This window comes from Tiliqua scincoides, chromosome 5, assembly GCF_035046505.1.
Source record: "Tiliqua scincoides isolate rTilSci1 chromosome 5, rTilSci1.hap2, whole genome shotgun sequence".
NCBI classification, from domain to species: domain Eukaryota; kingdom Metazoa; phylum Chordata; class Lepidosauria; order Squamata; family Scincidae; genus Tiliqua; species Tiliqua scincoides.
Genome location: NC_089825.1, coordinates 2,583,784 through 2,609,799, shown reverse-complemented (window position 1 = coordinate 2,609,799; position 26,016 = coordinate 2,583,784). Strand labels below are relative to the sequence as shown.

The 26,016-nt window shown below is 42.6% G+C and overlaps 1 protein-coding gene across 5 annotated transcripts in view; it reads left to right on the top strand.

The window, feature by feature from the left end:
* SETD2 (SET domain containing 2, histone lysine methyltransferase) overlaps positions 1-26,016 on the top strand; it is a 77,754-nt gene that overhangs the window by 25,059 nt on the left and 26,679 nt on the right. For 3 of the 5 annotated variants that reach the window (XM_066627847.1, XM_066627846.1, XM_066627845.1), the window contains 10 exons: positions 248-4,698; positions 5,282-5,413; positions 7,444-7,572; positions 8,592-8,715; positions 9,468-9,545; positions 13,469-13,566; positions 14,023-14,149; positions 14,885-15,019; positions 17,537-17,665; positions 18,827-19,474. In XM_066627847.1, the coding sequence (XP_066483944.1) occupies positions 248-4,698; positions 5,282-5,413; positions 7,444-7,572; positions 8,592-8,715; positions 9,468-9,545; positions 13,469-13,566; positions 14,023-14,149; positions 14,885-15,019; positions 17,537-17,665; positions 18,827-19,474 (6,051 nt within the window). Of the gene's footprint in view, positions 1-247; positions 4,699-5,281; positions 5,414-7,443; positions 7,573-8,591; positions 8,716-9,467; positions 9,546-13,468; positions 13,567-14,022; positions 14,150-14,884; positions 15,020-17,536; positions 17,666-18,826; positions 19,475-22,851; positions 23,077-26,016 lie in introns of all 5 variants that reach the window. The other 2 variants (XR_010794519.1, XR_010794520.1) reach the window with 1 other exon arrangement.

Genomic DNA, 26,016 nt, shown 5'->3' with positions numbered 1-26,016 from the left:
CAGTAAGGCCAGAAAGGGTCAGGTGATAATCCCTGAGATTTATAAAGGCTTCCAGGTTAGACTTGCTTGCTTCTTGAAATAATTGGCTGGTTCCACTTCTGTGGTGTACCTCCTGCTGCTTTTTTCTTTTCAACTTTCTGTCATGTTCTCCACCCCCCCCCCCCACACTGCATCCTTTTATCTCTGTTGCTAGAGTTTTAGCGTATTTTAAAGCCATGATTTCACCTACTTATTTCTTGTGTTGTAGGGCAAGGCTGAAAATGTGCAGAAACCTGGATTTGTCAAAGGGCCAGTATTTAAAGGAGTAGCATCTAGCCGTTTCTTGCCCAAAGGCACCCGAACAAAAGTTAACCTTGAGGAACAAGGTAGACAAAAGGTGTCCTTCAGCTTCAGCCTGACCAAGAAAACCTTGCAGAACAGATTTCTATCAGCCCTTGGAAATGACAAGCAAAATGAGACTCCAAGTTCCCCAGGTGTACCCCTTCAAACTGATCTTGCCTCTAAAATAAAGATGGATCTTGGGGATTCTTCTGGCATTCTGGAAGAATTTTCACCACCAAAACCTAAGGTGGAATTAGGCAAGATCCATTTCAAGAAACATTTGCTGAATGTTACAACGAAGCCTTCTCCAGCTGTTGCATTGCAGCCACCAGCACCAGTTGTAGCACCCACAACTACTGAGGAATTCGTGGAATTGCCATCATCGCCACCACCCCATTCGCCGCCGCCGCCACCCCCTCCTCCTCCACAAATGCTACCATCACCAATTCCAGCAAGCCCAACAACTTTGCCACACATTCAAGCCCCATCCACTCCTCCATTGCCATCACCTGCAGAAACTGTTGTTCGAATGACAAAGGAGCCCTTAATTAAAGCACCACAGGAAGTTTTAGAAAGGAATACTAAACAGAATTTTATGTTGGATAATGCTGAAGAACATCTAGTTCAAGTTGATTCTGAGGAAGTAGAACTAGTCCCTACCAGCAGAGATTCCCATATTGGGAAAGAGGAAGAAGTTTCAGATGGCCTCAAGTGTGCTTCCCTAAGCTCTAAGAAGCAGAGTTCCAAGAAGAAGTTCTCTCAGTCTGAAGGTGTGATGGCAGGTTCTGAATCTGATGAAGATTCTGTGAGGACTTCGTCAAGTCAGAGATCCCATGAAATTAAAGTAAGCAGCTCGGAGAAGGAAAGAGATTCGCGGAAGAGTGCTGCTTCTCTCAAAACTGAGGAGCAGGCGAAATCCTCATCACGGTCTAGATCTGACAGAGATGAAAAGTATTCCAGTTATTCCAGATCTGAGAGAGACTCAAGGTACTCTTCCTCTCGTTCCAGATCTGACAGAGAGAGGAGGCGGAGCAGATCCCGTTCTCGTTCTAGATCAGAGAGAGGTTCTAGAACAAGTTCTTATTCCAGATCTGAACGATTGCATTACTATGACTCTGACCGGCGGTACCGCAGGAGCTCACCGTACAGAGAAAAGACACGATATTCACGTTCTTATGTGGATAGTAGGACAAGGGAGAGTTCTGATTCAGAAGAAGAGTATCGGAGGACATATTTCAGGTCCACAGACTCGAGGCGGACATCTTCTCATTCTACTTCTTACAGAGAGTCGAGGACTTCTTCCTATTCCAGGTCTGAGCGGGATATCAAGATAGAATCCTCTCAGGCTGACTTGGAAAGAAAAGGAAAATCTGCAAAATCAGACAGAGAATTAAAAAGGACTTCAGATAGTGATGTGTCAAAAAGGTGCTCTCCTGTCAATGAAGTGGGACATCGGAGGGGGGCATCCCATTGTAAAGCAGACAGCGGTGTGAATTCTTCCCGTCACAAGTCCACCTCTTCAAAGACATCTGCTTCAAAGTCAGATAAATTCAAAAGTTCTTTCTGTTGTACAGAACCTGAGGAAATCAGAGAGCAGTCTAATTGTATAGACTTGAAGGCGCCTTGTGTACAAAGCTGTGAAACAAAAACTGCTGTCACACAGAAGCCAGAAACAGAAAGAACTGTTTCTCTCTTAAGTCCGTTAAATGATTCGACTACTTTCAAAAAGCTAGCTCAGTTGAAGGAGGCCTCTCCTATTGCTAAGTCAATTGAACTTGCAGGAATTGATAGCCATGACAGTATTAAAGAAGGTGAATCTTTAGTCAAGGTAAAACATGATCACTTAAGAACTTCTTCTCCAACAGAGCTGGATATAAATGGGTCCCCAGAATACAGGCCCAGGGATACTGCATGGTTCTGTACCTCCAAAATAGAAGAAGTTGCAGTGTCTTCTGATGACAGTTTAGGCAGAACTGAAGAACTATTTCAAATCAAAAGTTCTGATTTGAGTGAGTTGTCATCAAATGGGTTTCAAGGTGTGTATCTCTCTAAAGAAGATGATCTAGATGAAACTCCTGTTCCTTTGACTGAGTCAAGCCGTTTGCTTAAAGAGAAAGCAGATGCTTCCATTCCTTCTGAATATGAATTTGTACCTTCCTGTATTGTGAATGTAAATCATTCTAAAATGTTATCAAAAAAAGATGATGATCTAACAGATTCCTTTGATAAAACCAAAGATCCAGTTCCTTGCCTCCTTTCAGAAGACACCACTCTTTCTTTGTATTATTCAGAAGTTGAAATTGAAGCTGAGTCCTTGGATACAAAAGCTGCTGAAGATTCAGTAATTGATGCTCATGTAGCGGCACAAAATGAAACATGCAACTATGTTGGTGCAGAAGATGAAAATTCATCAAAATCAGTTTGTGAAAGTGAAAAATGTGTTGCTAGAAGTTTCAGTTTGTTGAAGCATAATGCAGTCAGAGATTTTTCTGTAGAAGAATATTCTGTGGAAAATAAATTAGACAATCAGTATATTGCACAGCAACAACAGACTTCAGAAATTGTGTTGTCTCCAGCTGAGACAGCTTTGCAGAGGAAGAGTGACGAACTTGCTGAGTGTCCTGAAGTAGCTCTTGAGCTAGATGCTCCTCATGTTGATCCTATTGTAGAAAAACCAAAATCACCCTTTAAAAATGAGCATTCTTATTATTTAGAGATGCCTGTGGAAGTCCCAGGAAAAGAGGGTCCAGATGAAGGGGAAAGTTCTGTTGCCCATGATGAGGAAACCATGTCTGACTCGAGACACCCCTATCCTGAGGTCTCTGGATTGAAGGAGAAGGGAGAGGACTCTTTAATGGGATCTGTGTTTTCAGATGCCCTGTCTCCATCTTGTGACATTGTTGTGACTGTAGAAGAAACTGAAACAGTAACTGAAGTGACTGGATGTGACAGTAGTGGCAGTACCCCTGAGTGCACTCCCCTGCACAATGAAGATTACTCTGATTCAGCCCTAAGTGCAAGTGAACCAGGTAGTGATGTGAGTGATACAGAGGAGTCTGATTCAGATTCAGATGACAGCAGTGTTCCGAGGAACCGCCTTCAGTCGGTTGTGGTGGTTCCAAAAAATTCCACAATAGCTATGGAAGAGAGCAGCCTTTGTCCCTCTTGGAATAGCCAAAGTAGCAGGCGGTACTTGGAGCATTGGGAAGATGGCAGGCCAGAGTCTAGCAAGCCATACTATGAAGAAATGCCAGATGACCTGGACTTGAGTAGTGGTCTGCAAAATGAAAGCAAGTGTCTGCCTCCTAGAGAGGTGGTAGGGAGCCTGGCAACGTCCACTGAGCTCAGTACAACAGAAGCTGAAGGCTTTCAGCTTTCTCAGCCTCAGAGTGATGGTGTGGACAGTACAAGTCAGTCAGAGCTAGCATCAGATTGTGTTAGCAAATCAAATCCAGATGAAAGAACTATACTGAATGAACCAATACCTATAGCTCGGTCTATTGATAGGGCACAAGAAATGGAATTGCACTACCAGAACTTTGAAGTGACTGATAATGCATCTAGGCAGCAGACCAGTATTTCTAAGCCAGACAGCAGGCAGGGGAAGCCTGGCTTTGCTGATCTCTCTGACACAGGAAACTTCTCCAGAGAGGATGGCTTTCATTCAGCGGAGGACCTGGGTAGCATGGGATGGGACTTTTCCCAGCCAGAAAAGCCAAGCAGCACGTACCAGCAGCCTGATAGTAGCTATGGCATTTTCTCAGGTTATGTTTACCCACCAGGTTCAGGGCCATATGTCGGGTCTCATAACTACTGGCATGACAGTGGCTATTGGGACCCAAGACTGAGCAACAGGCCCCCTGAGATCAGTTATGAACGAATTCAAGGGCAGGTCCCTGATTCTCTAACAGAAGACCATGAGGAGTACGAAGAAGTGGACCGTTGGGTTGATGACAGCCATCCCTACTTTCCCAACCAGATGAGTAAGTTCCAAATGCGTGATCCTAGAGAGAAGGGTTCGGTGCAGGCACATGAGATAAGCAGTAACTCGGCTAAAGACCTAGCAACCACAAGTGAGAGAAAAGAGCAGGTAAATAAAGTACTGGATAAAAATGACATGAAAGAGCGAGGACCACTGAAGAAAAGGAGGCAGGGTTTCGAGACTGACTCGGAGAGCGATGGGGACTCTCGGGAAAGGAAGAAGGTCAAAATGGAGGGTGAGCTATTGCCAGCTGTGCCTCAGGACTCTTCAGTGGTTTGTCCACTGTGTCACATGGAGGACTTCCGGGATCCACAACGCTGGAAAGAGTTTTCTAAGCAGGGGAAAATGCCCTGTTACTTTGACCTTATTGAAGAAAACGTATACTTAACAGAAAGGTAATTAGCATCAATTTCAAGTGGAACCATGGGGACTGTGTGCTGCATGGGGAATGTGACTGCAGTTGCAGGATTAGTTCAGAGTGGTGGGGCTGGAGGAGAGGACCACTCCCAGATGGATTTTGGCTGTTTAGTGTAGTCTTTTTGCCTGAGTTCAGTTTTCTGCTTGATGTATAAATATGTGAGGTCAGGTGCTGACTATGTACTACATAGTGGGAGTGAACAAAAGGCAATTTCACCTGCGAAGGTTACAGCTCTAAAAATCACTAATTTTTAAAAGTTGGAACCAATTTGTTGCCTGGTTTCAAAGCTTTTTCAGAAACATTTCAAGGTTTTGTTCCCACAGAAAAGAATGAGAAATTATCTGTTTTTTATTGGGTCCTACATAGACACAGACACACACACAGTATCTGTCAAGATATACTGTGGCTCCATAATTTAAAATTAATCCTGTTGAGCCATCCATACTTTTTTGTTTTGAAATGGGTTTATATGGTTACTGGCCATCTTGCTCATTCTCCTTTCAGTTCTTGTTTGTAGTATGATGGTGTCAGTTCTAATGCTTGTTCTGTGGGGTGTACAGAAAGAAAAACAAATCCCACCGTGACATCAAGCGGATGCTGTGTGAATGTCCCACACTGTCCAAAGATGAGAGAGCTCAAGGAGAGGTGGCCTGCGGAGAAGATTGTCTTAACCGTCTTCTCATGATAGAATGGTAAGGTTCGTTCTGCTGGCTGATCATCTCCATCTGCATCCTGACTTTCAAAATTGTATTTCATTTTTCCCTTTTTGGAAGCTGGAATTAAACCCCTTACGAATTTTGTGAAAGAAATAGACTGCAAACCACTAGATCAGGAGTCAGCAGCTTCTAACCACGGGCCACATGTGGTCCGCCATCCGAAGTCATCCAGCCTATGTAGAGTTTGGCTTGGCTGCCTGTACAGGCTTGCGGAGTGAGTCCCTGTTCCACAAGCCGGGGGAGGTGTCTCTGTCATTCCCTGTCTGGTGCACAGCAAATTGGAAGGCAAAGTCTCCCATCCAAGCCGAACTCATGTAGCTGCTTCTGTGCACTCAGCAACCCAGAAGTTCAGCGATGAGGTGGTGATGTCATTGCTGAGTGTCCTGCCCCTTTGCCTGAAAAGGCTGCTGGCCTCTGCTCTAGATCATTGTCTTGGAGGTAACTGGGAAGTTGTCCCTGCAGACCTTTCTTAATGCACCACTGCAAAATATGCTCTTTAATCTCAGATTTTATATATCCCCTAATAACAAAGACAGCTTGAACTAATGCTCTCCCTTAGAAAAAATGAGCACCAAGTTACTACTTCAGGATTTATTTTGTTATCAGTTGGACACTGATATCACAGCGGTCACAGTTCTTAAAATTGATGTCATATGTGTAGGATAAACAAGAAAGTGAGATTTTCTTCAGTTTTTTCTGTAGCATCTTTTAAGGATGAAATCTTCAGCTTAGATGAACATTCAAGACACTACATATTTATGGCTAACAATAGTAGATGAATATGAAAGCATGATGAATAATGTGTGTCAGTGGTTCTCAAACTGTGGGTCACTACCCCATTTTTGGTGGGCTGCAAAACTGACTAGCTGATAGCTCACAAAGCAAATATATTGAGCCTTATGGAAACTAGTGAAACTGAGCAGCACGTGCATGTTTACTCTCAAGTAGTGACCATGCTCAGTCCACTTCAAAGGGCAGGCTAAGAGGAACTTAATGCCACCAGAATGGTCCTGATCCAATGAATGCAGGCCTCTAAAAACACTTGAAGGAAGTCTCCCCCCTTCCAAGCTGACAAGGAAAATGTATTGAGCACCATGGAAAGAGAAACTGAGCAGTACATGCATGTTTACTCATGTCCCTGTAAAACTCTTCTCCCTTCATCTTACCCTGTGTGTTACTCAAGCCTGTAAGCCCTATCATAGGGCTAACACACTGCTGACTTTGAATTGATATGGAAGATGACTACTAGTGGTAAGGGACACTTGCATGTGGAAAGTCCTGCCTAAATTGAGAGAGGAGGTAGACTAGTTCAATGTTTTCAGACTTGGGACCCAATGTCAGTCATCTCTGAAGCATGGGGTTTACTTTTCGCTTCTTACCATGTGTGCCTGCCCTCCTTTCTCCCACTCTCGCAATTCTCTGCCTCCATTGCTGCCTTCTCGCCATAAAATGTTAAGCAAGAAGACCATTCTAGTGCTGTTGTGGATACAATCTTGTTGTGGGATGAGGTGGGTTGTAACCCTCCCATTAAAGACCAAAGGTATAAAGGGGTCTTTATATCACAAAAATGGCACATAAGATCTTGGGGTCTAGCATAATGCAGTGACCTTTAGCTTTGGAAATGCAGAAATTTGTTTCCTATTCCTGTTCTGTGTTGGAGTCACTGGGTGATTTTGATCCATTCACTATATCTTCACCTAATCTGTCTTACGGCTTTATTGGAAAGACAGTTGTGATGAGAATCATTAAATACTTCTGTGTGCTGAAAGTATCACAGTATAAATATTTCATGGGGCAGAGGACGGTGCAAGGATATTTGTTTAATCCCTCAAGTACAATTACACCATTCTCTTTAACTTCCCAAACGGTCACCTGAGGGGATATACAGTCTTTGGATATGGTTGGGTGGAATGTATTTCTCTAGAGAAACTTGTATGAGGGTTTCATAGGGTGAGCCATGAATATCTGCATGCATTAATTAGTGTATTGTTTTACTTCATGCTTAGTTCCTCAAGGTGCCCAAATGGGGAGTACTGTTCCAACAGGCGATTCCAAAGGAAGCAGCATGCAGATGTTGAAGTCATACTGACGGAGAAGAAGGGCTGGGGCTTGAGAGCGGCGAAAGATCTCCCTTCGTAAGCGTTTCCTGAAAGGATTTCAGCTTAAGGATTTTCAGTGCACAGCAGTGAAAGCGTTGTCCATAAGAGTTATAGGAACTGTGCTGCTGGAAGGAAAAAGATAGATGGAGATTTTTCCCAGTTCCTTGATTTTAGTCTGGCAATAAGTGGTATGTTGGTCAGTGCTAGTCCCAAGAATGAATGAAAAGCGCTAGTCCCAAGAATGAATGAAAAGCTCTGACCTGGTTTTAGCAGTGAAAGAGCTGGAGGTGAGCCAGTAGTTTCCAGCAACATAGAAACTGCCTCCCCCCAATCTCTCGGTCCATCTAACCCTTTGTAGGACTAGGCCATGTGGAGGCCAGAGGCCAGCAGGATCAAAACTGAATATTTTCACCTCGCCCCAGGTTAAGTCAGGACAGGGGGATAAGAATTGTGTCATAATTCTAACAGCATTGTGTTGTGTGTGGAGAACTTGGAGATCAATAATGAGATGCAGCAGAATTCAAGTGGCAGCCATGGTGGTTCTTGCGTTTTCTGCACATGCCATCTGTTTAAATCTTTGTACTGCACAGTATTGAGACTGTGAAATTTCCTGTTATACCCTTATTTCATCTATTTATGATTGAATATATGAAGCGGCCTTGTACAGATAGGCTGTTAGTCCATCTACCCATCTAGCACTATCTGCTCACACTGGGAACTCTTTTCACAGGCCTGTTACCTGAAACCATTTATTTGGAGATGCTGGGAGTTGAAACTGGCTCTTCAGTGTGCAGAGCAGGTGTTCTGTCACTGAGCTATAATAAATTGCTTGCTCCCATGTTATCAAGTTGTATACAAGAAAAGTCAGTTTGTCTCATGCTCAGTAGCTTTTGCTCAGTTGTTTTCTTTCTTTCTTTCTTTCTTTCTTTCTTTCTTTCTTTCTTTCTTTCTTTCTTTCTTTCTTTCTTTCTTTCTTTCTTTCTTTCTTTCTTTCTTTCGGGGTTTAGTTTTGGTTACTCTCATGTCTTGAACATTTTTTTCCTTGGGCCATCTAGGAATACCTTTGTCCTGGAATATTGTGGTGAAGTGCTGGATCATAAAGAATTCAAAGCTCGTGTGAAAGAGTATGCACGAAGCAAGAACATCCATTACTATTTCATGGCATTGAAAAATGATGAAGTGAGTTCCAGCTTTCTCTGTAAAATGAGAGTAATCGCACCCTGTTGCATAGATAACATGAATGAATGAGTTAAAGAAACAAAATTACCAACACAGAGATGAGTCAGCCATTCAAACTTATTTTTTAATAGCCTTTATTTCATGAAAGGCAAATACATGAAATGAAAATATTTCCATTCTCGCATCCTCATTTGTCTCCCAAGCACTTTTGTTTGGTTAGGGACCAAAGCATGGTTGAAAGTCAAATATGAATGTCAAAGCATAGCCTTTTTAGCTTGCAAATTTATTTTGGCCAGTGAAAAACATAAAATACAGCATTATGTGAAACCTAAAATTAAAAAAAGAAAGTATGCAAACACTGTTGAAAGTTAGATTAAATTAAGCGAAACAGGAAAGCATGTGGATGAATTTTGAAATGTGGTTATATTTGAAAACAGCTGAAAGAGCAAAGTGATGAAAGTCAAGGTTTTGCAGTATTTGACTCTCATACGTTGAGATAGTTTTTCCATTAGAAGAATGACCAGTGAAATGTGTATCCAGGCTTTCAATTTTGAGCGATCCTTGAATGAGAAAACGTTATCAAAAATTGATTCAACTTTTGATAAGAACCTAGAGCGTTTTCATCATCAGTGTGGCCCAACAACATTTTCAGCAGTTGCAATTCCAGCTGAAAGTCTCACAATGTTGTTCTTGCCTGTAGGGTGCCATTTTTAAAGGGCAAATAAAATACCTTATTTAATTTTTCATTTTAGATAATAGATGCCACCCAGAAAGGGAACTGCTCTCGTTTCATGAACCATAGCTGTGAACCCAACTGTGAGACACAGAAGGTGAGATACAGGAAGAAATTGTTGCAACCAGCATGAATGTGTATATTATGCAGAGGGCCAAAAAACAATTCTGTGTCAGCATAGTGGGTACCTGTGATCATGGTCACATCCTCTAGCTCTCCCCCCCTCCCACAAGGGAATAGCTCAGTGTCAAATAGGTTGTTATATGACATGTCTGGGTTATGCAGAAGGCAGTGGAGATACGGTTTAGTCATGTTTTTATTGAATCCCCAATGGTGAGGGGATCACCACAACAGAAAAGTGGGTAATCATCTACCCTAGTGGGTTTTTTCATCCTGGGTTCTACTCACAGCCTCTTCTGGCCTCTACCTGGTCATGTGGAGACCTAGTCATCCACTCTAGAAAGGGCCTGTGGGGATACTGGAGGGCCCAACCCAGCCAGTGGTGCCAAAGGTAGGTTGGGTCCTGTAGGGTGGGATCTTCCTAGTTAGAAGGGGAGAAGACAGCTGTGGGATTGCCCCATATGTCCCTGCTAATTGGCTAATTGGGTAAGAGGCACTTTTTCAAGTGGGTGCTCCTTTTTTTTAGCAGGGGGAGAGTAACTGGCCCACCTCACCCCAGCAGTGTCTGTTCGAGTGGCTGTCTGCTGGTATTCATTTGCATCTTTTTAGATTGTGAGCCCTTTTGGGAGAGGGAGCCATTTAGTTATTTGATTTTTCTCTGTAAACTGCTTTGTGAACTTTTAGTTGAAAAGCGGTATATAAATACCAATAATATGTCTGGGAGGCAGCTACCATGCCTTGGCCCAACCTTGGCTGGTACCCTGCTCCCTGTAGGGTAGGGCAGCATCTGGGTCCTTCAGACCTGCCTCCCCCTCTTTGCTGTACTCCTCCCCCCCGGGCCTCTAGTCCTGTTCTTCTCATTGTTCAGCCCACTTTAACTCCCCTGTGTTTTCTCCATGTTCGCTTCCTCTTCCTGAGCTCCCAGGTGGCCTTTTCTGCTCCTCGTGTCCACTCCCTCACCTTTGCCGCTATCTCCGTTTTCATGTTGCTTCTCTCTCTGCTCCCATCTCCTTCTGGTTCATGTCTCTGTCTCTTTTTCCATGTTTGCTGCCTCTTTTCACCCTCTTCTACTTTGGTTCCGCCCCTTTGAAGAGCTGTTACCTGTAACTCCTCCCCCAGTGGATCTGCAGCAGAAGTGGTTTCCCTGGTTCTTGAGCCCCATTTTGGGTTGGTCAGCTAGCTACTTGGCAACAGTATCCTTGCAAAGCACTTTGGCATTTGTCTGGTGTCCACGTTCCCACTCCCGCCTTGTTGGTGGGTAGACGCAGTGGGGCTCACAGTCACACATTTTAAAAAACTCTTGCCTTGCTAAGAATATTTATAGACCACTTTTCAACAGGAGTTGTTCAGAAGGCGGTTTACATGGTAAAATCAATAAATGGTTTGCTGTCCCCAAATGGCTCACAGTCTAAAAAACAGATTTTGAACTAGTAATGCTAGCATGCAAGTAGGAATGTCCCAGGCCACAGTGGGCACCAAGAATAACAGAGCTCTAAACACATGACACACTGGCATGGATACACACTTTTGACAGTGTCCTTGTGGGGGCTGCTGTTTCTAGAGGTTAGCAGCTGAATGAAGTTCAGACCTTCCCTGTCCTTAGCATTGTTCTGCCTTTTAAACATGTAGGCATTAGTTCTGCCTAAGCAGACTGAAACTTGTGTGGCCCTCGAAGCATTCAAGGGATGGGGCAGTGGCCTGGTGGTAGAGCTTTGCTTGCAGAAGGTCCCAGGTTCAATCCTTGGCGTCTCCAGGCAGGGCAAAGTTCCTGTCTGAAACCCTAAAGAGCCACTGCCATTATGTGTTGACAGTATGGCCCTGGGTGGATCAAGGATTCAAGTTAAGGATTCAGTGGATCCACCACTGAAGGATCAAGGATTCAAGTTAAGGATTCAGTGTTAAGGATTCAAGTTAAGGATTCAGTGGATCCACCAAAGTACAGTTGGTTCCAGCACAATTCTGAGATGTTAGTCTTCCATTAAACTTTGGAGACTCGTAGTTCTCATTGTTGTGGTTATAAAAATGAGAGCAAGATGTCTTTTAAAAAAAAATCTTTACTTCCTGTAAGAATTTCAGGTTATATTTTAAATTTCCATCTTATGAACTTGAAAATGTAGTTTAAGCAGCTTCATAACAGCTGGCTTAGATACTCAGATGCTGAAGAGGAACATGTCATTCTTACCCAATGTGCCAAGAATCGTTTTCTGAATATGAACTTGAAATATAATGAAGTCAAGACCAAGTCGCCATTGGGAATGCTCTGTGTTTCTGCAAGTGCTCAGATAGTAAGGAAGGACCTAGGTCTGCTCTCAATGCCCTGTCTAAGAGACTCGGGGCCCAATCCTATCCAACTTTACAGGCTGATACAGGCATGTCAACAGGGCGTGTGGGGGATCCTGTGGTGGAGGGGGTGCAGTCACAGAGGCCACCTCAAGGTGAGGGAATACTTGCTTCTTAACCTCAGGACTGCATTGCAGCTGAATTGGTGCTGCAATGTTGGATAGGATTGGGCCTTAAAACAAAATATGCCTCCATTCCCAACATTTAGGCAGACAAATAGTTTGCACTCTTTTGGTGGACTGATCATTTCTAGGGCAAACCCTGATGTCTAAGAAATTGTTCATGCCTTGCCACTTCTATCTAGATTTTAGGATTTTGTGTGTGTGTGTGTGTGTGTGTGTGTGTGTGTGTGTGTTTTGTGGGGGGGGGGTTGCTTTTAAGTAATTTATTTATTAGATTTATACTCTGTCTTTCTCCCCAAAGGGCACCCTGGAGGGCTAAGTATGTGTATGCATGGGTGTAGGTATAAGATATTGGCTGTGAGGTCCCTATCTTCATGAAAATCCAAATTGCTGAAGGGGAACTGTCAGCACTGGAATGTTTGCAAACAACACAGCTTCTGAGGGGGAGCAAGTTTGACTGGGAAAATCTTGCCCCAAGATATGGAGCCAGGAGGATCCAGTACCAGGCTGAGAGACTGATCACTTAGAGTGAGAGGAGGTGCCTCTTCAAGAAATGAAGGTGCCCAAGGGCCCAGTGGCTCAAAGAAGGGAGAGCAAGCAGTAGGTTGCTCTCAGCACTCAGCAGAGTGAATGAAGGCTGTCTCAGGTAGGAAAGGGTGCTGACAAAAACCTTTGCGCATGTCCAAGGAACAGGAGGGAATCTGTCTGTAAAGTAGAAAGCCAGCAGAATGAAACTTTGAATACAAAGGGCAAAGAGGAAAGTATGTGTGGAGTGGTGGTGGTGGTGGTGGTGGTAATTGCATAGTATTTATTCAAAGCATCTAATAAGTAAGCTAAGCAAACAAAGCATCTAATAAGCAAGCAACTAGTTCTAAACCAGTACTATTGTGGGGTGGATTATAAAGGTTTATCCAGTCCCCTTGCCCCCTAGTTATTCCCAAGCATGGTCATCCATATGCCCCTGGGAAACCAACAGGGCATGAAGACAGTTCTCTTTCATTGCTAGATAAATCTTTGGTCGGATCCCGCAACACAGTTCTTGGGGAATCTGGAGTCTTGTTTGGATGAGTGGCAGTGCAGAAACATTACAATCTTTTCTGTAGAGTTAATCTTGAGTTAACTGGGTAGACTAAAGCATCTGCTTGTTTGAATTGTGTGTCAATGCCTGGGGCAGCACTGAGCCTCAGGCAGTTGCTTGCATCATGCACCTTTTATGCTAGACAAAATGAATTTGCGCAAATGGGTCAAGTATAAGTGTAATAAGGCAATTCTAAACAGAATTGGATATAAAGTAAATCTGTGCTTTAACTTGGTACCAGACTGGATGCCTTCAGAGAAGCAGAGCTATTTATAGAATATATTCCATTTAAAAAAATAGGTTACTGTACTTATAAGTTTGCTTGTTGTACTAAGTACAATTTTGTCTCCCTTGCTTTAGTGGACAGTGAATGGACAGCTGAGAGTTGGCTTTTTCACCACCAAGCTAGTGCCATCTGGCTCAGAGCTAACATTTGACTACCAGTTCCAGAGATATGGGTAGGTGAAGCACTTCCCACTTGCCTTTGTTTTGCTTGTTTAAAAATGGGTCATTGTGAAAAAGAATTCATAAAGCAATCCAGTGGGAGATTCACTATAGGTTATCTTCTCTGGACTCTAGATGGCTGCCTTGTGAACTGATTTACTTGAGAACTGATTTACAGAGAACTGGTCTTCTCTGCTGCTGTTCTTACTTGAAGAGGAAGAGAGTGTATGCTTTGTGGAAGAGTACCCACTAAACTTGTAAACATGCAACAACATGTAAAATAAAAAGCCTCAACATACCCCACCAAAGAAGAAACCATAAAGAATTAAAGAATAAAGAGCCAGAAATAAATAAAGAATTAGTTAAAACTATTCCCCGAATCAGAGGGGTGATGAGGTGGATTGTACGGCTGAGTATGCTTGTGGATTACACTTGTCTTGTTGTGATATTTACATGTGTGCTTCAAATAGCAAAGAAGCTCAGAAGTGTTTCTGCGGCTCTGCCAACTGTCGGGGTTACCTGGGAGGAGAGAACAGGGTCAGCATTAGAGCGGCAGGAGGCAAAATGAAGAAGGAACGGTCTCGCAAAAAAGATTCGGTGAGTGTGGAAGAGACTCTTTGCTTTTGTGTTCTAATAAAGCAAAAGGTTTTGGTCCCTGTTGGGAAAGGTCAGGTTTCAGAAAATGTGCAGTTCGTGCAGTTGACGTCAGATTTCTTGGTGGGATTCCAACCAATAAGTTAAAATGGGGGTGGGATAGGGACTTCTCTGCGAGGGTTAAAGAGCCTGATGTTCCAGCCTTGTAGTTACATATAGCTGTAACTCATTTGAAGGTGAGCAGTTTAGTCCAGCAATGTGACCCAGCAGCTAATACGCCATTACCTGTTGTGTTTCCCAAGTGTAGAGGGGTGGAATTTGAGTTTGGTCTTGCCACCAGCTGTACTTATTTAGAAGAGCTGACTGTGGTTAGTACAGCTTAATTTCCATATTAACTTTTTTAGTGTGGTTGCTGCTTTCACATGGTTGGCTCATTTCACATCAGTAACATCTAAATAGCATCATGTGTGCCATTTGCCTCATGCAAGTGCTTCTGCCAGCATTGCACTTCCATTGCTGATGTGCAAAGTAGCCACATGATCCAAGCAACCACATAGTAATGAGACTTCGGATTATGGAAATGCCATAAAGGCTGGCCACAGGAGAGAGCCAGTGTGATCTGGTCCAGTCACTTGTTCTAGAAAAGTACCCGAGACAGATGTAATCTGCTTTTGGAGTCCACCTGACTAGTGGAATTGGTGTTGCTCTACTGTACAACTTTGCTTTTGGTGTTGGTAGGTGGATGGAGAGTTGGAGGCACTTCTGGAGAATGGAGAAGAACTTTCAGATAAGAACCAAGTTCTCAGTCTATCTCGGCTGATGGTGCGGATTGAGACTCTGGAGCAAAAACTCACCTGTCTCAAACTCATTCAGGTAATGAGTTTCATTATTTTGCTTGGCCCATAGGTGGTTGGTAGTGAAGTTCAAATTCTAGTGAAATATTTCACTCTATTAGGGCACCAAGAGGCTTTAGAAGGAGAACAGCAACATGGGAAATGAGGTTTTTTATTGGTGTATCAAAAGAAATGGTTGGGAGTTGAAGTACAGCAAGAGTTTGGGGGTCATGCTGCCAACTTCAAAATGACCTATGGTCTACACCCAACACTAGAGGGTAGCTATCTCACACTTTGACTTGCTCAGTCATCAAGGCTCTGTGCTCGAAAGCAAAGTAGTATCTTCTAGGATGTCCAACTGGAGGGAATGTGAGAGGGAAAATGGCACTTCAACTTCCTGGAGGACTTTCTCATAAAATAGCTGAAGCAGTATTTCTTAGCAGCTGCTAGAATGATGATCAGGTCAGAAGAGAACCAATTAGCTCCTTGCTCTCTTACCCAGTGGCATTCACAGCTGGGGTGTCTGTCGTATGGAGAAACGTCGCTCTCACCACCACTACTTTAGCAGGTGGCTTTCCCAGATAGCAGTGGATATTATCCAAAACCATGGTCAAATATTACACAAGGACAAGATGATCACTGTGGTTGCTCAACTTTCTTAATTTTGTTGTGGCACCATTTGTTACCCAGCCAAGACTGTGGATTGCTTGACCCCTGCCCTGCAATACTTGGGAGCAAACAGAACATTGTAATAAAGTTTCTCCTTTAGGTGTTGTGCAGGCATTGGTTTTAAAGGCCTAAAACTGCCCATGACTCCATGCTGCTTGCTGCAGAAACAGAGAGTGCTTCCTCCATGTGATCTGGCGATAAAGCTCCATGAGGGATTGGATTTGGGTCTTGGAACTTTAGAAAGTTAAATTGCTCTTGTGAAACAATTTGTTTATTATAACTAAACCCCAGACCTCTTGTGCAAAAACCATGTGGAAATGGGCATTTGCCATGGAATAAATGCACGTTTGAATGCAAAACCCATGTAGGTTTCCTTGTCTGTGAAACGTCTGTGAGGTTTTTTTTTTTGCCATGGAACATGAAGTATCTCTTCCCAACCTGTTTGCTTTTTAATCTGTGTGTGTTGAGTCATGTGGGGTTTTTGAATGAATAGTTGCAAAACCCACTATATCTGAATTTTGAGTCCTTGGAGAAGGTGAAATGGGAATGCGAGGATCACTTACATTGGAATGTAAGGATCACTACATTTTTCTTCTCTCTGCCTTACAGTAGAGGAACACCATGCATTCAGTTGAGTGCTGGAGGTAAATCCAAAGAATGGCCAGTTTCTAGATTTTCAGAGATTTTAGATTTTCACTTTTCCTTTATCCCAGTAACCCTCAGTACAGCCTAAAGTCTGTTTTGCACCCAGCATGATCCAAATAATTAAGTCTGCAAAATACTTTGCATTCTCCATTCTAAGACTGTCACAAAGTGCAGATTTCTGGAGCTTTCTCCTTTCCCTCCCCTGCCTTTGTCCAATTTGTTTAACTGCCAACCTGAAGAACAGTTCTCAGGAACTTGGTAGCTTTCTCACTGCTTTGTGGTGTTTGAATGTAATCCTGCATAGAAATGTCAGGCCTCCTGTGCCCACTGCATTTCATGGCTTCTTTACCTCATGGCTTCCAGCTCCTTTCCTTTGTACATCTGCCACCTGAGGGCAACACTTGAAGCATCTGGCAGAGTGGGCTCTGGTCCACTAAAGCCTGTGCTGTCATAACTTTGAGTCCTTAAGGTGCCACAACACCCTTTTTGTTTAGACTTGTTTGATGTACAGGGTATACTTCCCTTGACCATTTCTTTTTTGGAATGCAGAGGGGAGTGATACATTAAAAAAATTCAATAATTCAATAAAAAATAAAGTTTAAAAAGCCAGCTGAAAAGAAACCATGCCTGATAACAGCAGAGTAAAATTATTGGTTATACTTGTGTTGTTGCAAGTACACCCCGATTTTGGCAGTTCACTTAAAAAAATTTAAAAGGAAAATACAAATTTCTGGAAATAGTACAATGACAACTCTGGTCATCTTTATTTATGTAGCCACCTGCATTAAAAATGAGTGGCTGAAGAACCGTGGGTGCAATCCTAACCAACTTTCCAGCACTGGCATAGCTGTGCTAGTGGGGCATGTGCTGCATCCTGCAGTTGGGAAGCAGTCATGGAGGCCTCCTCAAGGTAAGAAATGTTTATTCCCTTACCACAGAGTTGCATTGCCCTTAGCTCAGTGCTGGAAAGTTGGTTAGGATTGTGCCCTAAGTTACCTAGCCCTCATAATGAAGTCTCCTTGATCCAAGTGCACAATATCCCTCATATCATCTTAGACCCGAACCTTCAGTTAAAGGTCTCATCCAGTATGTTTATTTACATAGTGTTGCTCGATTATACATGCCTTACTTCACCATTTTAACTGTTCAGTAAGGTGGTTCTGCTAGATTGTGGTGCCTATGGGAAGTAAGCTGCATGGTCTCTTGACAGGTCACTTACTCTTTCTTTTCTTTTTAAACAAAGAACACTCATTCTCAGGCCTGCCTGAAGTCATTTTTGGAGTGTCATGGCTTGTCCCTTCTCTGGATCTGGATGGCAGAGCTTGGTGATGGCAGGGGAAATACAGTCAACAGTTTGAAGCTCCAGCTAGAGGTCAGTGATGGCCTTGTTATAACTATACTGTTATGTCTATATGTGAAGACTTTTAAAATTAACTATAGCACTGAAGAAACCAAAGTTAGGAGTTTGACTTACCAGCTGCAGGTCGTCTTATGGCTTCTTTCATTCAAACCTGTCATTGAAAAACTAATTTGGCATTCTAGAGTACGGAATACTAGAAGTCCATTTTTTAAAAAAGAAGCTTCTGTTCCTTGGAGGATCTTGGAAACTTATGGGCAGTGTCTCAGCTTCTCTCACAGTGGCTCTTTGTTTTCATTACTGCTCATGGCCACTTAATTCCAGTGTCTGTGCCCTGTCCCCTCACTCAGTTGTTAACGTGCCACTCTGTAGAGTCCTTCCTGATCTGAAGTTACTTGGAAGATTGAACTGAAAATATATGCAGATTCCTTTAATGATTACAGTTCCAAGTGCAGAAATGGAGTTAATGTGGCACAAGATCTAGATCTGAGTGCACAACTGTAGATTTATTTGAAAAAAGATGCATGTGTTCAGTCAAGTATACTTAGGAAAGATCAAGTTATAAGAGCCATTCTAGATATAAAGCAAAGTTTACGGGCACCATCATGTAACACATTTGCTTCCTTTACCTCCAGCTCCCTCCCCAAGATACTTATGGCATCATATAAATCTGTAAATACAATTGCCCTCCTGTCATTTAATTGCCTTTTTCTTCCTTAAGGGGGCTACTTCCTGATTTGGCACCAGACATTTCAGACTACTTCTGCGATAGCTTCAGTGAAGCTCATATGCTCCCTCCTTCCTTGTCCCATGCATGGCTTCCCTCTTTGCCTCTTGTTTAGCTTTGACCACCAATTGCTGTGGCATCTGAATTTTGTTAAGCTTGTCCTCCAAACAATAATTTGAATATAATTTGAAGTGGGTGTCTGATTCTAGTTTGACAGACAAGCACTAAACCACTGCTGAATTCAGACATTGCTGAAAAGGAAGCAAAGAGGGTTCAGCAGTGGTGGGAGAGTAGAGTTCCCCCACTGCTTGGAAAGTTGTCTGAATGGTACCTCAGTCTGGGTATCAGAAGTACATATGTTCCTTGCAAATTTCTCATGGTTTGACTTACAGTAATCAAACTGAGCATTCTGAAAAATTTACAGTTGCCATTTCCTGTTTTGTGATCAGATTGTAAAGACCTTGGAGCTTTTGCCTATTCCCAATAAAAACATGTTGGAGGAGAGCAAAGTGCTTCCAATTATCCAGCGCTGGGCCCAGACTAAGTCTGCTATTCCACAACTCAGTGAAGGCGATGGCTATTCCAGTGAGAATACGTCACGGGCTCACACCCCACTCAACACGCCAGATCCTTCTGCAAAACCAAATGCAGAGGGTGACACAGACACCCCTAAGAAGCTTGCTTTTCGAAGGCTCAAGATTATAAATGAAAACAGCATGGACAGCGCCATCTCGGACACTACCAGTGAGATTGAGTTGAAAGAGAGCAGAGAGGACCTTGAACAGCCAGACGGTGCCTCTGTGGAGATGGTGGAGGAGCAGCCACTGCAGCAAGAGCCCATCAAAGATACAGCTCTTGAGGTCTCAGTAGACACCAGCAAACCTCAGACTGCTGAGCAGGAGGCTGAGCCTGAGGCAGAGGTGAAGGAAGGCGGCACTGCAAAGCTGGACGACTCTGTTGCTGCAGAAACACCCTCGCAAGATGAAGAGGAGGGTGTGTCGGATGTGGAGAGTGAGAGGAGTCAAGAACAGACTGATAAGATGGTGGATGTGAGTGATTTGGCCACCAAACTACTTGACTGCTGGAAAGACCTCAAAGTAAGTTGGTTTGCATGCAGCACTGCTTTTATCAGTTCAAGTCAAAGTCTCTTCTGGTTTACTTGTTCCTCTGTGCAAAGTTGTATATCCCAAATAAGTACAATTTCTTATTTTATTAGTGTTATTCTAATCTAATTCCTTTATTTCTAGCTTTCAGAATGGGGCAGACTATAAAATCCAAAAAGCTTAAAATGTTTTGCAGAGAGAGAGTTAGTAGCATAACTGTGTCTTCCCGTCCCCCCATCCTTGCCAAAACATTTTGAATGATGAGCAAAATGCAAACCTTGGAAAATGAAAAAAAAATTTATGCAAAGCCATATAATGACATTGTTGTTTGCGCAATCCATTCACAGAACTGGATTAAACCTGCCTTGGGTTTGGTGGGGTTTGCCAAACATTATCATGTTATATGGCAAGAAAGTGGAAAGTCTTTCCATAAAGAAGTGACCAAAAAATTTTCCAGGAGTCTTTTGTTCTCCCTTTTTGAAACAGACTTAACTGCACTTTGTGACCTGGTCAGATGACAAGATGTTGGTGAAAGAGAAATACTTCACAAAGAGGGTTTATGCCATCAAATAATGTTGGTCAGTTTGATCTCGATTTCCTGATATGATTGCTGGGGCAGACTGATTAGTAAGCAGCTGCTCATGAATGATCAACAGGTTTTTTTCTGTTACATATGATCCTGATTTCACATTTTTAACAGACGTTTCTGTCTGTTTGGCATAAAATTGAGGTATCTCCTCTCCTGAAGAACTTACGCTACCTACAGTGGAAGCATTTGTGCAATACAGGTCCAGCCTATTTATACATGGATTTTTTATACATGGATTTGAATGGCCCCTGCAAATGAGAAGGAATTGCTGATCCCTGGAGAAGGGGAAAAATGCATCCCTTTAAAATCAGTTTTAAAAACTGTACAGTCCTTTAGCAATAGCCTCCTTAATGAGAGAGAGAGAGAGAGAGGGCAGCAGGCTAACAATCCATCAATCCTTCTCTCTCCTGTGGACCCCTCCCTTTCCCCCAGCACTTGAAAGAAAGGCGATCATTTTGCATTGGTGAAGGGAGGGGCTGAGAAGTGCTGATGGATTGTCTTCTTAATGACTCTTATCTTAGAGTCAAAAGGTCAGCAAGGCTGTTTTTCAATCACTGGAGCAAAGAAACTTTTAAATTGATTTGCTATAGTGCGTTTTTTTTTATCCACCTGAGTGTCTCAACCTGTACAAGTTCTACTTGCTTTTGTCAGGATAGTAGCCTGGAAACAGTCTTGATCCTGAAGTTGTGTGTAAGGTCTTGCTGTTTTGTTTAGTAGCTAGTACTTGGGAGGCAGTGACCCAGGAGGAATGGCAGGAAGGCCTACTCATGCTTTTTCATCTCTCCCAAGTAAAAGATTCAAACTACCAGTTGCCTTTCTCCCTTCGCTGTGTCAGTTACCATCTCAGACTGGTAATGGGCCTTGAACTCTTAACAAATAAGAGAGCGGGAGCACAGATAACAATTTCTCCAGTCTGAATCTCTCCACCTTAATGTATCATCTTAATTGTCAGTTCATGCTTCCAACCTAGGACTGAGCTAGGCAATACCTCGGAAGCCCAGAGGTTCTGCAGAAAACTGAGTTTGTATAGATGAATATCCTGTGCCTTCTGGCTTGTTGAGACTTTAAAAACAAAACAAAAAAACCCTGTTAGTAAACAGTAGCATGCATGCAACCTAGGATTGACCTGCTTCTGAAATCATATAATTTCTTCTCCTGTATCTGAAGCTTTGATCGCTAGTAGTGAGGTAGGTACAGAAATGAAATGCTCTTGCCTTACTGAGGACCACCCCCATGCCCAACCTCAAAGACCTTCACCTGCATGGTCCATGTGTATGTATACAGAAAGATCAGGAGAAGGATGTTTCCTAAGAATCTGAAAGGTTCTTTAGGATAATACCTTTGGTTCTCAGCTAATTTGACTTTGTGAAATGAGTGTGGGATGGAAACATAGGTGCTATCAGTGCAGTGAGATGAATGCTAACAAGGCGGACAGATATAATATAGTGTGTTAGAATACTTAATGACTGTATACAGTAAGACTGTATCTTGTTTCCATTCTTCCAAGAGTGTATTGCACCTGGAGTTAGCAAGTATTTAAGGCCTTGCTTGTTCAAAACCCTTTCTACCCAGTATGAGTGGGGAGAAGGACTTGAGCTCACATATGTCTTGTCCTGCCCTGTCCTCAAGTAGAATGTTTTATACAACCTAGTGCAATACTGATTTGTGTATACGTGGGATCATCTTCAGCCTATCCATGCCCAGATTGAAATAAGAATATGGGTAAACAGAGTTGGAAGCTCTTGGCCACCAGTGAACCTGGTGTTTTGCTGGGTCTTGTGGTCCTTCCTACTTAAGAAGAGGGCATCTGTGAACTGGAGGTTTACCTTCTCATATCGGGTAGAAAAACGCTTGTAGAAGTCAGCAGTTGGTTAAGGTTCAGAGTTTTGTACATTTATGCATTATTTTAATCCCTTTATTGGCTGCCAGTTCTTGCTATAGAGTTCAAGACTGAGGTGAAGAAACACAGAAAAAAGCATTTCAGTTGCTTCTCGGCTATATTAGGATTCACAGAGTTTAATGAATTATTGCTAAATTGTGTTTTTCCTCTACCTTGGGATCTTCCTGGCTCAAGAGCAACTTGCTCAGATCTGGTTAACTGTGGAATCATTATCCATCAAGACGTACTATTTGAGATTTCAAGGCCCTTTTTATGCCCTGTCACATTGCATACTGTACAATCTTCAAGAAGCCAGTACTTGTTTTAAAATGCTGATCTTGGCTATATGGATCTAATTGGCAAAGTTTTGTCTCTGGGTGCTGCAGTAGCATCAATTTATTTGAAATAGGGCTCCCTCCTTACATCTGTCAAAAAAGAATCCCTTTAATTACCTGTATTTGGGGTAGCTGTAAATACTCTTTGAATATACCCTGTCTTATACTTTATCACGGCACTAAGAGTTAGCTGCTTCTGTCTGACATTCACCATGTTGTGATTTGGACTTGGCCATTTCAGCTAAAAGTTTTTAAAATCCTGAAAAGACTTTCCCCCGGTAAACAGGATATTTGTAGCAAAATTAAAACACATAGTTGGAACTTTTTGCTTCAGAGATAGATGTGTTGCTCATCAGTCGTGTTCAGTGACCAAAACTGGAAGAAAAAGAAGCTAGTGTATGTTTTACGATCTTTCAACCCCATCTTATGAATCAGGAGTGCTGGTCATCTATGTAGTTCTTTCAAAGTGTCGGGCGGGAGGGTGTGAAAAGCTTGTAACGTAAAGCTATGTCCTTCCCGACCTCTTAATGCTGACCCCCTTGTAGTAATTTCAACCATTTCCATCCAGCTTCTCAGGGCAGCAAGGAGCTTGTTAACATCATCCCCAGCTGACCATGCGTCTCCTTTTCTCAACTCCATTTTCAACTCCGTCCTGAAGAAGGGAGCGAACATAGCGTGCATACGGTGAAGAAAACAGGAAGATGGTTGGGAAGCTGGATGATGCATGAGAAATATAATAGGTGGAAAAAGAGAGGACAGAGGTGGCTAACTCATTGATGCCGACGTAAATTTGGTACGTCCATTGCCGGCAATGGATGTCGCTCTGGGAGAATCCCCCTATTCCTGGCGGGAAAGGATTGAGTGAGCTATTCCTTTTTTTATATATCTATATACCTCTTCACACAAAAGTCAGCTGCCGTGGCTCGGACTTTCAAGGCCTTTATGGTTGGAAGTCTATGAATCCAGAACGGAGATTGCCAAGGTAGCACACAACCCATTGAAACATATACACGCAACACGACACAAATCCAGAAGGGTAGGTTTTCAGCATGGGTTTCTGCAAGCGTTTCCTGTTAGATGAGGAAATGATGCATGTGTCTCCCTGTGCTGAAAATGTACTCAGGACTGGAAGGGTCCTTGGACAAAGAATGGGTTATGAAATAACATAACCTTTGGTTTCATTCACAATGAAGACCTGGAATTTAACAAATTGTGCGAGGACGTAGGAACAGGTAAGTGTCATGGAAAGAACAGATGAAACTTGAGCCATGAAAAGCATCTCTAAGGTATGATGGCTAATGATTCCATTGCTGGCCACATCTTGACATTTGAAAGAACAAGCTGGTTGGCAGTCCATGAAGTGTATGAGGTGTTCTTTCTTCAACTTGGCGTACTTATTCATATCATGAAATGGATGCTTCCAATCCAGGATACAGACTTCAAGGGACAGTTTAATCAGTTTAGGTAGCATTAGGGTAATTGGGTAGTTAGTTGGCTCCAGTTTTTATCTCCTGGTGGGAAGTTGGAGTACTTCAGTGTGACCGGAATTAGACTAGCCCTGGATGAGTTCAGCATAGTATTTAATTAATCCCCTGGCAAATATGACCTCTTCAGGAGTTGATGGTTCCTTTGGGGTAGCTGACAGCTCTTTGGCAAAGAACAGAGCATGGTATTGCTGCTCACTTCAGACTCTTCCTGGCTTCAGTCATGCCCATTCTGTTCCAAGTCTGGTGATAGAGTTGGAATAGTAAGTTTATCAAGGAGTCCATAAAGACAGTTGCCTTCTCTTCTGGCTTTGTCTGTTTACCTGCACTGACTAAATACTTTGTATTTGGAGCTGATGTGGAGCTATTGTCCACTGGTAGCCATGCTGTTGTACATTGGCATTATGGTCACTTGAATGTGGATGTCACACAAGCGGCCTTGATGTGGCCATTTTCAGACTCTCAGTGACTTTTCAAAATATGGTCTCCCCAACAGATAGGCACCTTGATCTATTTACATTAGTGTTATGTCATGGAATCTATCCACTAACCCATCCAGTACTGATTGGGGGCGTCAGTCCTGAGATGTGTAAGGCTTCCACCAATGGCTCTAGTATAAAACCAATTTTTTAATGTGTGTTGGTTCATAGAGCTTGAGGTATTGGTGACTTTCAGTTTTTGTAGAACTTTTAAGTGTTGATGCTGTTTAGATTCATTGCTCCTTTTGTTAGGAAGCAGGTTCAGAGTTGGGTCCCAATATTTCAGCTTTTAAATTGGGGGGGGGGGGAGAGAGTTTAGTTTAAAGGGCTCCATTATATTGCTGTTGCAAAACATTACCTTTTATGTTAGTCTCTTAATATACTAATGGGTCAACATTCTAGCATCTGTCTTCAAAATACAATTTGGATCACAATATAATTTCATAATTTCATTTCTTGGGCATTGTGGTACAAGTTATATTTGTCCCAGATCTGAAGCTCCAAATTACATGCTAAGACAAGAGATAATAGAATATAGGAAATATACTGGGTACCTCCTGAGCCCCCTTCCAGAACAAGATGGAACATTATGGTTATGTAGGGGTGAGGAGAAGGCATCCAAATAGTTTCTTCTCCTGTGCTTGTGTGGATGAGCACATTCTTGCCTCTAGAATTAAGTTTTGCAGTTTGTGCACCATTTTTGTGTTCCTGTTTAGAAGGAATTTAACAGTTAACACATTCCTCAGTAACATTTCATTTCATTACTTGTGCCCAAGATAAGCTCCATTTGAGGTTTGTTATGTAACTGAATTGAATAAGTGAGCACATGAGGGCTACTAAGAGGGAAGGGCAAAATAGAATTAAGAAAGCATTATGTAAAACTTCGCTTTGTGCCATTGGTGAGGGGAATGAATCCCTAACAGCTGTATTTAATGAAAGAAACTAGGAGAGAAGAGACTGTTGAGCATATTGAACCACAGAGGAAGAAGGTGAAAACTGGTGAAGGGGGAAGAAAGAGAGAAGAAATGGTGTGCACATTGTGAGCCTAGTCTTCCTTGTGCAGTTAAGAGTGAATGGATCAGGGGTGCACACACTCTCCCTCTCCCAGTTTTGCAGAGTAGTTTTCTTTTGATAGCAGCCAAGGGTGGGGAAGCCATGTTCCCATTTGACTACAGGGTAACTTCTTTGTTTTCTGTTCCCATGTTCTTTGGAGCCTATTAGGCACTCCTATTATGCAGGTAGTAAATTTTCAGCCTTGATAAAGTATCTTAAATAGACTTCAGTTTTGTTTTTTCCTGTAGGAAAGTATTTTTATTTGGCCTTTCAGCACCAGTCAAAGGAGCTTATTAACTAGGCTTCTCTTTACTGGCTTTGTTACTTTAGTGCTTTATAAAATAATTCTCAGACGTAACCCAGATGCATGTGGATATGTGGAGTCTTGCTTTTCCTTTGTAATAAAGCTTCAGCAGATGCTCCAATTAGTTTAATAAAGTTAATGTTTGGCACTTCAAGTTTTTGTTCAGTGTATTGTTGATGCTTCTATTTCCAAAAATAAAACCAGTTTAGTACTGGTCTACATACCAACTGGCTCGTAGTTGTCCTATAAAGGAGGGGTCTGCTATTTTTGTAGTGTTGTCAGAGAAAGTCATTAAATATGTTTAGCTGATGTAGGGTTGGCCACATCCAGGGAGTCAAACTATTAGAAAAATTGTTTCTTTTTCAGTTTAAATTATTCCATACTCTCTCACTAAGTTCCAGATCGGACACTTG